General features: G+C 36.1%; 1 protein-coding gene across 1 annotated transcript; it reads left to right on the top strand.

Annotated features, from left to right (window-relative positions):
* Window positions 1-571: 571 nt before the first annotated feature.
* LOC117408569 (T-cell acute lymphocytic leukemia protein 2-like) lies at window positions 572-5,292 on the top strand. Its single transcript, XM_034013683.3, has 2 exons — window positions 572-707; window positions 3,131-5,292. Exon 2 carries the CDS (start codon window positions 3,142-3,144, stop codon window positions 3,475-3,477), a length of 336 nt encoding a protein of 111 aa, XP_033869574.1. The 5' UTR covers window positions 572-707; window positions 3,131-3,141; the 3' UTR covers window positions 3,478-5,292.
* The last annotated feature ends 11,518 nt before the right edge of the window (window positions 5,293-16,810 follow it).

The raw sequence follows: 16,810 nt of genomic DNA, 5'->3' as shown, positions 1-16,810 counted from the left end.
AATAATAATAATAATAATAATAAACACAGGGGAGGGGTGTCACACATGGGTACTTACAAAGAACAAAAAATGTCTCAAAATATATAAAATTGGCATAGCTGGGAATTTGTGTTGTGGTCTCCTATATTACTGCGACAGCTCCATTCGTAGACAACCATAAGGATCAGAATTGCTGAAGCTACCATTCTGTAGGAAACCTTGTACATATTATATATGTATAATATGTATAGAAATACATATGCAGTCAAAAAATATTTAGCAAATAATGCATGGATAGTGCAAAGCACTCTCTTATGAAATGCTGCATGATACAGTAGTCGCGCAAGGCCAAATTAGAACACTGAATACTGATATATGAAGAAAACTACAAGTAAACTTACATTTCCAGAACTGTACTACCAAATAGCATGCCAAAAAGGTGAGACTTATTTCATGAATACCAGTATATGAGTTCTTCCTAGATACACTGCAGGCTGAATTGGCAGAGCTAGGTGGTGACATGCGTCACACAAAGAGGCTGACTGCCTATAAATCGTAAGGGGCCAAACCCCCCCCCCCAGCGACAGTGTCAGTGAGCTTCCATGTGAACTGAGAGGATGGGGATCTTTGCTTAGGAGCTGCTTGGATGAGAGGACTGGTCTGCCCAGTGCCTTAAAGGATATCTGTCATTTTAGAAAGAATTATAGTTCAACTTTCAACGCTAACAGGTAAGATGTTTGCATATATGGATGCATGTTATATATATATATATATATATATATATATATATATATATATATATACTATAATTAAATCAACATGTACATGTGTACGGTAGGATGTGTTCTTTTCATTTTCATATGTATTATCTTTTTTGCACATTACATGTAGGTAATCCTGTTTAGTTCAAATCTGCATTTACAGTTCATTATGTGAATGTCTCCTGTTGGTGGAGCCCTTTAGATTGTTTAATTGAAGTCTCAGAGCAGGTACAATTGTTACTAATTAGACAAATTAAAAGCTGATGTTGGTGAAATGTTCAGTTTAGGAGCACTATGTGAATTCAGTTGCATTAGTAATGGGTGTTTATTTGGCCGTGGTGTTTTAAGCTTTTATTTTGATGTTTACTTAAAATGTTTTAATATAAATTCCCTTTCAAATAATACAATTCCATTGGTAATACACCCAACATTCTGATGTGATTGATAATTTGGTATCAAAACATCTTGAACTCCATCGCATCGTAATTCTAGAATGTTTTTTTTTTTTATCATACATTATATGTATTGATTCCAATTTCCACTGAACAGCAGGGCGACATGGTTTATTTTTAACACTTGTTTAATATTGAATTGCAAAATATGTATTACGTATTTTAGCGTTAACAAATATTGGGTGCTTTTCTGAACATGAATGTTTACATTTAAATAGTTTGTGGCATAGTCTGGAAAAACAGACCACTTACCAGCGCTATATATATCTAAGAGATAACCAGGAAATAACCATATAGTAGCTAAAAATTGAGGTATGTCAGCCAAAATATGTAAGTGGAAAGTATTTTTTTTATATTTCCATATTTTTTTTTCTTTTAAGTATTTTCCCTATTAAATCCCTACGAGATTTATAACTTACACCTTTCCATCTTTACTTAAATAGATTACACTAGTTTGGTTTAGGTTCAATAAAACCTATTATACAAAATAAATAAATAAATAAATAAATAAAAACAGAGTTCATTGTAATGGGACCGATATGAAACCCATAGATTAGAAATAGGACCATTAGAACTTTATAGTTCAATACTTCATTATATTTGGAACCCCAAATTAAAAGTCTATCAAATCAGTCCCAGTTCTATCAAAAGCCAATGAGAGATGGAACAGTTTTGAGTTGAGGTTCCGTCTCCCCCAGTTAGGAATCAGCTAGCTTGATGTGGTCCTAAACCACAAATGGTAGAAAAAAACTGTCAATGGAATTTTACCAGGAAGGAAATACAGGAGGCTGGTGAAAAATGAGAAAAAATGCAAACACGATGCATAAGGATAATTGTTGGTCTTGGTATAACGCCCATTTTAAGACTGGATTGTTGACTGCAGATTGAATCTGGATGGGTTTATGATGCAAATAGAAATTATTTGAGGGCTACTGAATCTTTATGAAATAAAGGGTCACCCATATCAACTCTCAAAATGTTCTCATATTAACACGTTGCCCAAAAATTGTTGTTGTTATTTTAGTTTTATTGGAAAAATCATATGATCAGACCAGGGACATCCCAGCATACAACTGTCATCCTAATGCTAAAAAGTTCAATTCTAAATGCAGTATAAGCCTAATTCAGATTTCCATCTTGTTCACTGTAACCTCTGGGGCCTGGAGCCGACCTAATCTATCAATGTACACATTAAAATAAGAATAATACAACAGCTATAATTAATTAGCAACAATAAGCCGTACCAGTACATCACAAAGGCTCTATTGTAATTCCACTGCATTGTAGCTGTATGACAAAACTGAAATGTAAAAAGAAGCCAGTTATATTCTAATGGATATCTGAGTTGCCATTTCTTGGTATTTTTCTCTAAGACACATTCACTGAGTGGCAACATTTCATCTCCAGTGATGCCAATGTCGCTATTTGTATTAGATTTGTGTAAATATAAAAAAAAAATCAGAAAATAATAAATCTACCTCTGCAAACGGCCAATGCCCAACCCATACTTAGCTTATGAGTCCATGATTGTACACTCAAAAAAACACTTAGTATAATGATCTAATAAAGTGAAAAATAATTACTCAAATTACCCAAAAATCTGATTGAATGACAGTGAATGTCAATTACTAGTACAACGCTCCCTTTTTTTTGCTTTCTGATTTACACATTCAAAAACCTTTACAGTTTATTGTCAACATTGTCATCCGTGTATTAATCATGAAATATCAAGAAGCACTGTAATTACTTTTAATTGATAAGATTTATTTCATATTTTTAAATAATTCTGTGATTTTATATATTTTTTTTAATTTCTTTTTTTTTGTGTGTGTGTAAACCTATGTGAATACAATATGTTGCCTTGGTTGCATAACTTTCATTATCGGTTTGCTTTTTTATTAGATGGTTTATATTCTATAACAATTTTCCTTTTTGCAGACCAGTACAAAATGACCAGGAAGGTTTTCACAAACACCAGGGAGAGGTGGAGACAGCAAAACGTAAACAGCGCCTTCGCTGAGTTGCGAAAACTCATTCCCACCCACCCTCCGGAGAAGAAACTGAGTAAAAATGAGATCCTGCGTCTGGCCATGAAATACATCAACTTCTTGGTGCAGCTGCTAGATAGCCAGAGCGGCAAGCCGGCATCACACTCACCCGGGTCCCTCCTTCATTTCCTGAGGGGCAACGTTGAGCGCCTGAACTCCGTGAAGCAATGGGGGCTCAACAGTGACAATGACATCCCATCCCCTAGCTCAAGCTGTGGCAGTTCTGAATCCTGGTAGCCTCCATTACGTCTCCCTCTAAACAGACTGCTGTGATACCTGAAATTGGGAGTGTAACGGCTGCTGCTAGCCCCATGTTTGCTACTACACCCTTCTGGTTAACACAACTTGTACTGCTACTTAAATGTTGCAATAGTTTTGACTTTATTCTCAGTAGCCTTATGTTGTTCATCTCACAGAGGTGTATTGTGGTAAAACAATTTGCTTTGCTATATTGAGCTGCCAAATTTCTGAGTTCCTGGCCTGTTCTTCATCTCTCATGATTGTTAGTTAGGAAACTGATGGCACAAGGAGACTGATGGCAAATACTTCTATTTCAAGCTGTTGTTCCATTAGTTGTATTTGCATGGATGTTACATGGATATTACACAATCACCTGGTTTCTCCTAATTTGCCATCCCCCTTTCCATTCAGATCATTGGTTGTACTTTCACCACCCCTCACATAACCCCATCTTCAAATGGAACATAGTTCGGAGGCATCCTCAGCTACATGTCCATATAGAGGATACTGGTGAATCAGGAACCCTTATTAAGGATGGTTTACGGAGCTAAGCTGCAAAGACCACCCACCTTTCCAAAAAAAAAAAAAAAAAAAAACATCTATAGCTTATGGAACTGCCTCTAAGCCACCTAGATTGCATGTTTAACTTTCACATCTACTACATGTACAGTTCAAGCTGCAACAGTATATGGCAAAACCATCTCTTGGATCTTTAATAGGTTTGACTTGGTCCTCCTTTAATTAGGAATACAAGCGCATTCATTGTTCTACAGAGTTTTTGAGTAAAATCAATGTGTGGCTCTTTGAAGAATCTCTTGCTGCTTAGTCCATCATCTGTACTGGTGGTGGTCTTCTGTTGACCTGCCAGCTAAAAACGCTGGGATCTATTTTAATGACCTAAACAATAGTTGGTCTAAATACTGCCACCCTTTAACTCTACATGGTAGGCAACCTTGGCACTTTCAATTCAGGTCTTTGTTCCAACCAAGTCCTTATTTATTAAATGAAACCAATTAAACCCCTGACCAGGTCCTAAAGTATTTAATAATATAAGTATACCTATAACATGGAATAGATGGACTACAGGACTGGAGTTGCCTACCCCTGTATATGATTACACCTGTGGGACTCCCTTTTTAACATCACTAAATACAATGGAAATATGGTGGATAGAGAACGCTTTAAGGCAACCTTTCCTAGCAATGAAGAAACATTCTAAATACAGTTTTAGGTTAAGCAGCCTTGTGTTTCATGGGCTTCATGGCATTGGGTGATTATTGAGGCTTCTTGGTTGATTCCTATTTGTAATTTATCACAAGAAACAAACAAACAGAAATTCTAGTCTGCTAGTGCTATACTGAAGGAGAGATGGGATGCCTTTGGCAAATTCATTTTTTGGATTGCTCATCATTTGCATTCCTTTTCAACAATGCTGGATGGCAGGATCGAGGCCTAATGAATCATTTCAAAACTATCATTTCCATATATTTTCATCAATAATTGTGTATAAAGATCTTTGATCAGGAATCAACATATTGTGTTAGTAAAGCAATTTCAGAACCACCCTATGTAATTTGAATAGTTTTAGGGGGTAAAAATATTGAAATAAAACATTATTTAAATTCCATTCTGTACAGCAAAATACATGACATTAGCCAAAGATTATTGTTTGACCAATCCTTGACAAAAGGTGTTGTGATATAAGATGTTTGCCTTTTATAATGTTGTTCTGTGTTATTTAATTATTTATTGTGATTTATTTATTTAATTGGTATTGGTATTGTATAAAATAAAGTATCTTGTCACATACGATATGTATTGATACTTGTCCAATTATTATTTAGAATTACAATTACAGTATGTAAAAGTAACCATGAGGGAAAAATCAACCTAATTAAGTCTATCACTTTAGTTTTATTATAGTTTTTACAGGGTCAATCTTATTGAATGATCTTCAAGGGCAATGCAATGACATTACAACGCAATCTTACTGAACTAGGGTGTAATGGTGAATTAAAAAATACTAAAATAAACTAAAATTCAATGCAGATATTTATACTAGAAGTCTTGAGTACTATGTAGTGTTTAATAGCTATGGATAAGGAGTAATGGTAGCACAAGTGTAGATACAATGGTGTATCTACCTAGACTTGCACAAAAGGATTGCTAATGCTATGCCAAGTCAATAGGAAGATGGAATAATGCCAAATGAGGTCATACCAAGTAATACAATAATAAAAGATAGAATGGCCTGAATCACAGTACTTATGATCAAGGCATTGCTTTCATTTTTTAAATTCTGTTGTTATGTTATTTTTAGCTCCTGGTAAAACTATGTATTGTCATTGAAATATACATGCTCAAACCAAATAATTGGTTATCTAAAACAATTGTGTGTCTACTTTTATGGGCACCACTGTTATTTACGCATGTCCACCCATAGATGTTAGTGTGCAAGTGGTTACCTAGACTGCTAATTGTCCAACAGGAGCATTTTGAAATCGGTAAACACAAAAGTGACCTCTGTTTTCCATCCAAGTGAAGTGAAGACTGGAGAGTGAATGGGCAGCTTAACTCATGACCTTTGGGCCAAAGGTCACCCTGGAGTCATGTCCTTAAATCCTCTTCATCACAGAATCGTTAAAAGGACTTTAATCTCACGAAGGAAGCAGATGCTTCCTAAAGTAAAAAAAGTGTAAGGATTATGTTCCCCAAAATAAGACACAACAAAAAAAGATTAATGAATATGTATACATGGACAAGTAATGGACACTGTTGAATTATGAAAATATTGCCAGAAAACTGACACATAATCATAAAGCAATAATGGTTGTCAATGCATATTAGTCATATGTGGACCCCACAAACCAGCACATAAAATGCCTCTTCCACAAAAGGATTAGATGTGCGCTACTTCCCCTAAAGCTGTTGGTCTTTTCAACATAAGCAGTCAAATTCTGTATCACTCTACACCTCGTTCATGTAACTGCCATTTAACTTTTGTCTAATAACAGCCATCGCCTACACGCCAAAATGTCTCAAACACTAATCTTTGCTTGCCCACAGTCCTCGTACGTCTGTAAGCTGGAAAGTAAATACTGGGGTTGGATGCTTCACAGTCAGACAATTAAAACTGTAAATAGCTACTAAACAGACTTCTATCCAGCTGTACACACTCACACTGCAACACTGACCTGTGGGAATTAGCAGGTGCCTGAAAGTCCTGTAATAAGAGCATGCCAGGAGGACTGCTTAGTGACATTTTCTTTTACACATATTGTTGCATAAGCATTAAAAGAGTGAAATCCTAGGCTTCAAAATCATTACATCTTATTAGCGCATTATCACTGATCCACCATCTGTTCTTTTTTACTTTATATATATATATATATATATATATATATATATATATATATATATATATATATATATATATATATATATATTAAAGGACACCTCCATAGATAAAAACTGCTGCTTCCTATTACCAATTCGCTTCCCATGTTGCTGGACTACTGTATACAGTGTCATTCAATTAAATTGAAATATCAGCATTCTCTAGAATTTATAATGCACTAATTAAAACCACATACATAATAGAAGAACAACTCCAAATGATCGTATACCCTTCAAACAGATAATATTGATTTAACCTTTTTTTTCGGAATCTAGATCTACAAACCCAACGTCACACTGGCTTCAGTAAATAGGCGAGTTCTTTCTACATACTTGCCAAAGACATAACCACAGGGTAAAAACATCACTGGTTGCCACTACTGGCAAAAATCTGAGACATTTTTTCAGAGTCATTATATGTACAGGCTCGTTTTGTAAAAAAAAAAAAAAAAAAAAGTAATAATAATAATAATAATAATAATAATAATAATAATAATAATAATAATAATAATAATAATTCAATTGAAACCACTCAGCCAGAACCTCATAATTGTATTATTTATTTATTATAAATGTGTACGTGTGGCAGGGTGGAATGTGTGTGGAATATTGGGTAGGCAGGGAGGGGGTTAAATTCCTCCCTGCCAGAACACACGTGGGAATGTGGCTGGGGCCATAATAGAATAATTGATGATTAATTAGGCTCCAGCCACAGGTGAATAAAAAGTGAAAATAAGTGGTGTTAATGTTAGTGTGGGTGCTGTGTGCTGTGTGCTGTGTGCTGTGTTGTAGGGCGAAGGTACAGTTGTGCTTTGTCGTTTGTTTCAACTGTTTATTTTGGCCACTGTGCCTAGTTGTTTGTTTGTTAGTGTTTGTTATTTTGATAATAAATGTGTGCAATAGTGCTTAAACTGCAGCTTCTTGTGTCTGAATCTCTCTTCCTGACGGTAACAAGCCTTGACAGAGACGCTACCCTGTCACAGTACAATGTAGGGAATTATCAAACATGGGTCTTAATGGGGAATTACTCTGGTTAAAACAGACTTGCTTATAACGTATATACCGTTTAATACATACAGTTTTCCTGTTCCACACACATGTCTTGTGTTTAATACGTACAATTTAATGCATACAATACCGTTTAATATGTACAGTTTTTCTGTACCACAAAATGTAACACAAAATGTCTTGTTTTCAATCACTCTACAGCACCCACAGCACAAAAATGTTCATTAATGATCAACAAAATGAGAATATGTTAAAAAAAAAATGATACAAAGCTGGTACATTCGTATCTTAGAGAAACTGGAGAGGAATGGGGAATTAAAACAAGGTAAAGGCAATCATCCAAATAAAGCTGAAGCACTAACGGATAACAACATAAAAAGTCTGTACAGTACTGAAACACTACATTTAAAAAAAAACTGTGCTGTTGAACCTCGTCTTCTTTAATATTACCATCACAAGGGTATCCATGTATTATAAAAAATAATAGATGGGCCTCTTTAGTGAGTTACAGGAAAACAATTCCATCTCGGGTTTCTCGTAATTTATGACGTCACAGAAACCCTAGATGGGATTATTTTCCTGTAACTCACTGAAGCCCATATATATATATATATATATATATATATATATATATATATATATATATACAAAGCCCTGTCTATAAATAAAGTGTGGGTGGTGGTTGGTAGGGATGGGGTTAATGTATATCCCTGCCAAAAACATGTGAGAATGTGGCTGTTCCCAAATTAGATAATTGGTGTCAATTGGGAACAGCCACAGACTATATAAAAAGACAGCTTGCATCTCCATTAAGTGGGTGATCACCAGGGAGCTGGTTTAAGAGGTGAGGTGAGGTGAGGTGAGGTGAGGTGAGGTGAGGTGAGGTGAGGTGAGGTGAGGTGAGGTGAGGTGAGGTGAGGTGAGGTGAGGTGAGGTGAGGTGAGGTGAGGTGAGGTGAGGTGAGGTGAGGTGAGGTGAGGTGAGGTGTTAATACTTTTGACTGCTTGAATCTTTGTTCAAGACTGAATAGATTTAATTCTTTTAGCCTGTCTGCATACAACATGCCTTTAAAACCCGGGATAATTCTGGTTGCTCTTCTTTGCACTCTTTCTAGAACAGCAATATCCTTTTTGTAACAAGGTGACCAGAACTGAGCACAATACTCTAGGTGAGGTCTTACTAATGCATTGTAAAGTTTTAACATTACTTCCCTTGATTTAAATTCAACAATTCTCACAACACGATTGTAAGTCGCCCTGGATAAGGGCGTCTGCTAAGAAATAAATAATAATAACAATAGTAAGGTTGTCTCCCATTTCCCCCATAATGCAATTTAACTTGCAAACGTTCCAGATATACAGCACGAAGCACGGCAGACAGCAAAAAACTAAAATCTTTCTGTTAAAATGATAATCGATGTGGTGAACAGAGCAAGAAAAGGTGAAACTCAAGCAGCAGTTTCAAAAGATATAAATATAAATGCAGAATCTACATTGTGTGGATGGCTAAAAGACAAAGAAAAACTTGAAAAGATTGACTCCAAAGGAACAAAATGCGTTTCGCTAAAGATTGAGAAAAGCTGCTGTGTGATAGTGCAAGACTGTTTGTTGTTTTTGGTGTGGCCCAGGCTAATGGGCCAGGAATTATTGTCCCGATAAACCGTGTATTCGAGTACCTGCAAATTGTGTGTGTCTCCTTCCTTCATTTTACTCGGTAGGCTACAATGTTAATTTGGCTTGTGGGCCTTGTAAATAATTTCGGGAAGAGCATTATAATGGGATAGCAGTGTGCGTGTGTGTGTGTGTGTGTGTATATATATATATATATATATATATATATATATATATATATATATACTGTATATATAATTTTAAAGATTTACTATATTGTACTATATTTTAGTTGTTCATTTGTTTTACATATATTTGAAGAGCAGAAGGTTATATGTTTAGGAATAGCAAGATATTTAGTAATCATGGTGTGCGTCGGGTAAAACAGGCAACAACTGCCCTTCCCCCAGAACCACAAACAAGCAGGTTTTTAAGTTAAACCAGAATATGGTGCATTTTGATAATTTACTGCATTTTTTTTTTCAATACAATATATTGCACTGCACAGTACTTTTTCCTTGTAATGGATACAAAACAAGTCAACTAAACATGTTTTGGATCCTACTTTCAACGTTTTTTTACAGACTGCAGGTGTGATAAATTGAATTTTCATTGTGAGTTTTGTGTTTATTAAATATTTAAACTTATTTTATGCTGTTAAATCTCTGAGAATAGGTTGCAATGTTGCAAAATAAAGAGAAAACAAAATGAGGCTGTGTATTATTTATATGTGCTATACACAGTATATTAAGAAAAACACATCAGTATTCCTCTCTACCCTTCCTGCACATATATATTAGAAAGGCCATTTTGCTAAGAGTATCAGAGTAAATCTTTAGCTGAGTGCAAAGTTCCTTATCAATGGCTCACACACTGTCTGAAACTCTTATCACAATTGCCCAGATTACTGGCCCCAGCCTCTCTCCATGCTGAGTACGTATGAAAAGACTTTTCTCAACTAGCAGCCCTGAGCTCTTTATCCTTCTAAACCAATTCAGTTTATGCATGTTTAGATTCCCCCCCCACCCCTCCTGGAGCTCGCAGAGGAGGGACAGCCAGTCCGAGACGCAGGTGCAAGTTTGTGCCAGGGAGCCGGAGACTGTGCTGAATGGTTATTGGACAGCACCCTCTCTTGTGAAGCACTTTTTTATGGGGTACAATCCAGCATTATAATCAGATTATGCTAATTTATACTTCAAAAAGCAAAACACTGTAACAGACACCATGGGAGGAGGGTGACGAAGGAGCTGGTAATTCAGTAACAATCCTGTATGTGAGAATGCAGCCTAATGTGGGAATGTAATTCATATACATTTAAAAAAATAATACATGTTTTCACCATTTTGAAAAAAAAATTCTCTATTATTATTATTATTATTATTATTATTATTATTATTATTATTATTATTATATTGGTTGTTTGTAATTTGGAGCAATGCATGCGCAAATCCCCATAAGCAATCAGTGTTTGGGTTATTGTGATTATTTATTGATGCTTTTTTAATCCTCTACACTCTGAAGTTGCCTTCTTCCTCTGCCAGTCATCATTCTGTTCCAACTGCATGTAGACCAATCAGTAGTTCTGGATGTTTGCCATTCCTTAAAGACACAAACCCAGTGGTCTTTGATTTTTTTATATTCTCTGATATGTTTTATTTAACCCGTTTGTGGCAGGGTGGAAGCCCTGCCGGTGCACGTGTGTGTGTGTCGATGTGGGGAATATTGGGTTGGCAGGGAGGGGGTTATATTTCTCCCTGTCAAAACACTGGGAATGTGGCTGGAGCCGTGAATTGAATAAGTGATTAAATGATTAATTAAGGCTCCAGCCACACACAAAAAATGATTGGAGGTAATGTTGGTGAAGGTGCAGGTGTTGTGTGTTCCATGCTGTCCCGTCTTATGTTTACGTTCATTAGTTTTTTTGTATAACATTTTATTTTAGCCCTTGTGCTGTTTGTTTTGTTAATGTGTTTTGTTTTGTTTTGTTTAGTGTTGTTTATTAAAGTGTGCATTTAAACCGGCAGCTTCCTTGTCTCAGAGTCTCCTTCCTGGTTGGAACAGCTTGCCAGTGACGCTACCCTATCACACCATTTTACAACCAACTACTTGTCAGTTTGCTGCTCATACTGCTTATAAACAGCAGTGTCATTCTTCAATCCACTCTATTTCTTAATATTTCCAAATAAAGTGGTCCGATCTGTTATGCACCTCTGAAGAAGTAATGACCATGTCTTCAGTCAAGGGCATGGTTGTCTAAAGCCAAAAGAGAAATTCCAAAGAACAATGGATGCATCAAGCCTTTACACTGAGAAAAATATACTGTCTGCTTCCTACTTTCCTGCTCACAAAGCAGACACACTTACACATTCTCATATTCCATTTTTAAGTTGAATAAAATACAAGCTTCTCTATGATTAACTAAGTTCTCTGTAAGACAAACAATTGTTAAGGCATAGACAAACACTTCAATGATGTGTTTCATATTACAGTAACTTTCCATGTCCCAGTTGTGCATTGATTACAGTCCCCAAGAGCTATTCTTAGCTAAAAGGTATATTTGTTAATACACTACTCAAAAAAATGAAAGGAGCAAACATTAAATATGTCAAAATAAAAAAACATGAACATACACTCAAAGTTGTAAAGGCATTCACCAGGCAGAACTTTTATGTGTTCTACAATAAATTGTGATGGCTGTTAAGATGTATTTGGCACACGTTACTTCCCCTTAAAAGCAGGTACCCCCATTCAGACTTCAGATTTGACCATTTGTCAAGTGGCTGCTTAGGTGATAATATTGTTTGTTGTTGTTGGTTTGGGAATCATGGCTTCTAACGATTCTAGGTGTGGCAGACGAAGATTTTAACTGACGTCCAGACTTGCAGAGCTGTTTAAATGCTGCAGTTTACATAAAGACCTGTAGTTGGTCAATGGGATGTGACCCTTTCTGTTGTTTCTACATTGTGGACACATTCTCAAACCACAGGTTTGTACACCAGACGTCCTGGACAAAGTGTTGGGAGATCAACCACACCATACAGTACACTGGTATCTACACAATAAGGCAATGAGAAATGCCAGCAGCAACTGGAGTCACTATAAGCAACCAAACTGTGAAAAACAGATGCATGTCTGGTTTTGAGGTCAAAAAGACTAGCTATAGATCCTCCATTGACCCCACAACACAGCTGATAACAGACTACACCAGAACATGCAGCTCCGTCATTGGGCAGCTATTTTGTTCACTGAGGAATCAAGACTTCATCCGTCTGCTAATGATCAACGTGTTGAAATATGGACAACGTAAGTAGAGTGATTTGCTAAACACAACGTTGTTTAACATGACTGTTTTGGAGGGGACTAACTATTCTGTTGGGAGGTATCTGCATATGAGGCCACACAGATCTTATTGTGCTTCCAATGTCAAATGTACAGCTGTATGGTATATAGGTAGTCTTGGAAGATGTACAGTAGTAAGAAGATTTTCTGGCGCTTCTGATTCAAGACCTTTTGTCATACTGCCAGGGTTGTCATAGATTATCGTGAAGGAGACTATAGAGGTTATGGGCTGGCCATCAAAAAGTCTGAACCCTAGTTCCATTGAACACTTTTGGGACCTTCTACGCTGTTGTGTGTCCGCATGATAGCTCTCCACAGGACATCAGAGAACCTGGTGTTGCACTGCATGAAGAATGGTAAGGTTCCTTCAAGACGCCTAATTAGAAATACAACCAGTGACGAAGAGTGTGTATCAATTCCAGAGGAGCCTATACTCGATACTGAGACATACGGACCATTTTCAAACTGTATGAAAAACAGATTTCCAGACACCAAGACTACAGGCATTTTGATTTCAATGGGTCTTTAGATGCTTGTCACTGATGTGACACACATGCAGTAATACAATTCATTTGTCTGCTAATTTCAGTGTGTAAAGAGTGCTCCCTTGAAAAGCTCATATCTGATTCTTTTAAATTGTGTTAAGGAATAATTCAAGATTGAAATGTTAATAAAATATCGGAATGGTAATTGTCAACAATACATGATACACTGAGAACACTTTTTTATTCAAAAGCAAGAATAAAAAAAGTGAAGACTGTTCAGAAAAGCCATTAAATACACATATCCGCCCTAGCTGTTTATCCGCCATGATCAACCTCTTCAGCAACGTTAGTTTATTATTGAACAGAGAAGATTAGTTCAGACATTGTAAATCATAATGTTTTCGTACACTGTGTTGTATGTGCTCCGTGCGTTGCCATTGCTGGTGGTGTCACGTGAGCTGTTCAGTGTGTTGATATGTAAATAAATCTTGTTCACCTGCGGGGCGTATCAACTTCAACCTCCATCTCAATCTCCTGCCTGCCACTCAGTAGCGAATGCATGCATCCACACGGCAGCGCCTACTCTGTCACAAGCATTAATACACTGTATCTTTCTAAACAAGGGATTTAGGGGAGCTCCTTAATAAAAGCTAAATCTCAAAACAATAATTGTATGAATATAGTAATTGTTACAGCTGTGTATAATGGTAGTTAAAACAGGATTCATTCATCTGACTTTTTACATATCCAACCTTTCTCTGGTTCCACCACAGTCGGATATGCGATGGATTACTGTACAAATACAACATATTCAATGAAAAAAATGTTATTATTAAGAAGCAAGAAGTCTTTTCAAAAAAGACTTCAAATACAGCCGGAAACTACTACTATAATATATACATTAGTCTCCAAACAGGGTACCAGGGACATTAATTGAGGAATACGTGTTCAATTGACACTTTCTTAATGAACCATGCCTATTAATAATCGATAATTGTTGAATATATACTTATTTTGGTTAACTTACATAGCCGAGTCAACAATTTTCTGATTACCTGGTTTATATTAGATTCTCTGAGGAAAGTTTACTGCCTGATTAGCTAAACATATATTAAAAACCTTTATATGGCACTGTGAAGCCCTCACAGAAATGTCGATGTGTAAACTGAGTTTTCTGGCATTTGTATGCAGATTTTTTTTTTTTTCAAAGGCCCTTGAGTTTCTCAACTGGACCCAATTACAAAAGAAATCTACAATGTTAATGAGGTGCCTCAACGGTGCAATGAACAGTCTGCTGACTGTTTAGGCGCACACTCTATGGGGGGGTGTGGGGTTTAAATTCTACAGAAAAGAGACAAACAATACCACTGCCCCTACATTGCTGAGAGTCAGCTAGCATACCCTTGGACCTGACCTTAACTACTCCCTAAGGCTTTCCAGTGAATCAGCTGCTTCACTGAGCTGGTTTATAAGTTTATGAGCAAGGACAATAGTTTGAACACACTGTTTCTTTTTATTCTCTATAAGAAAAATGTCTGTTTGTTGCCTTTTGGGTAACAGAAGAAAAATAAAAACACCATAGCAAAATGCACCGCACTTCAGCAATGCATGGCTGCTGCATACACAGTATTTAGTATTTACTCAAGCATAGGTATGGAAGCTCAAGCTGTCAGTTTTTCCATTTCCATTTAAAAGGTTTTAGATGGCGAATACAAATGTAGGAACCATATAAAAACTACACAGTGTGGTTCCTACATTGTTTGCCCTCATTTATTTTATTCATAACCATAATAAGAAAATGTATCCAAAGGTAAGTTGTATCTTGTTTTGAAATACGTGGGGCAAACATTTAAAAGTTTAGTTTTTAAATAAACTGATTTTTAAATTTCTATTTTTACGTTTCTTACATTTTATAAAATAATTGTCTTTTTTTATGTTTGGGTATACTGTATTTTCAAACTTTCCTCTAGGCCGTACTTCACACTTTGCTTAAAGTGGTTGTAGCTAACAAAAATAAATCATACATATTTCCTGTTGTGCACTTTCATTCACTTTGTAGATACTGTATTATGTTTTAAAATGAAAATACATATTTGCAGGTGTTTTCTGCCTTCCAAAAATAGAAGTAAATTACAAATTGGAGTAAGCTCTTTCAAAATGGGTGCCTTTTTAAAACAAAAATAGTTTATTAACAACAAAAAGCCTTCTGAAAAAAATGGACTATGAAAGCACATTGCCAAGCAATGCCAACCATACTCTGATTTCTGAAGCAGCTTTACCTGGTTTACTACACTGCTCTTGTGTAAAACCTGTTATCAGTGTGGGGTGTTTATATGCCATGACTAATACCTTTATAAAACGTTAATTTGCAAGATTATTTTGCCGTTCGCCATGCTTTACATTTAATTATAGCTAAAGGTCATCAATACCAGTGCAGTGATACTAAGATTGTAATGCACTGATTCTGTATTAATGGTCAAAATGATACCACAGTGGTAAATAGTACCTCAGTGGTATGAGCCAATACACACTGGTCATCCAGTAGAATACTGTTTGTACTGTGCAATATCTGTTCCAAATCCATAGCATTGCGTTTGCTGGTAATTATCTACATCAGGGTAATACACTAGTATTCAAAAAAATCTGTGTAAAAAATCATTCTTTACCATACTTTTTCTTTGTTTACTGCACTGTGATAAGGTTGACTGAACTGCATATTTTCACATATCATACACTCTTTTTGTATGTGTATGCACATAGCTGAAATTTTTTACAGTAAAAACCACAGTGAAAATGTATTTTACTGCACTGGGGAATGCCATGGATTGCTTCAACCACCTGTTTTAGGTTATCCATGGATTACCGCTAAAAATAAGTGGCTGATACAAGCCAGAGGGGTGCATACAATTCTCTTAGAAAATCCAAATTTGGCTTATCCATGCAGAGTATAGATTTATAAAAATCCATTCATAAGAATCTTATGTTTTACCCTTACGATTGTGTGGATATGTGAATTTGGCTCTTCATTCACACAAGATATCAAAGCGTTACAAGTCGATGCACAACTGAACCATCAAACCTCCTCTGCAGTGCAGATATCTCAGGGATGGAACATGGCAGCCATGTTATCTTCTTTACAGGGATGTCAAGCCTCCATTTAATATTTGAGAATTGGCCAGGCCTGGGGGGTTATTTTATTTACATGTCTAACTGAATTATGTATCCAGGATACCAGGGTTAAAACCCATGCTCTTGATTGACAGAGTGCCATGCAGAGTAGACAGGACCACAGTGCCCACTAACATCGTGCTGTGGCATCATTTTTTGTTATTTGTTTTTTTAATTGGCAAGAATAACATGTTATTCATTAAATGTACAAATCAATGTTACAATTTAACTTAAAAAAATAAGGTGAGTGTGTACAAAACATCAGAACACCGGAAACCAAACATAATGCTGACACGTTTGGATTGTATTTAATAACTATATAGC

The sequence above is a fragment of the Acipenser ruthenus genome, chromosome 2, assembly GCF_902713425.1.
Source record: "Acipenser ruthenus chromosome 2, fAciRut3.2 maternal haplotype, whole genome shotgun sequence".
In the NCBI taxonomy this organism is placed as follows: domain Eukaryota; kingdom Metazoa; phylum Chordata; class Actinopteri; order Acipenseriformes; family Acipenseridae; genus Acipenser; species Acipenser ruthenus.
The sequence above is the reverse complement of the archived record's forward strand: the minus strand, read 5'-3'. Positions and strand labels throughout refer to the sequence as shown.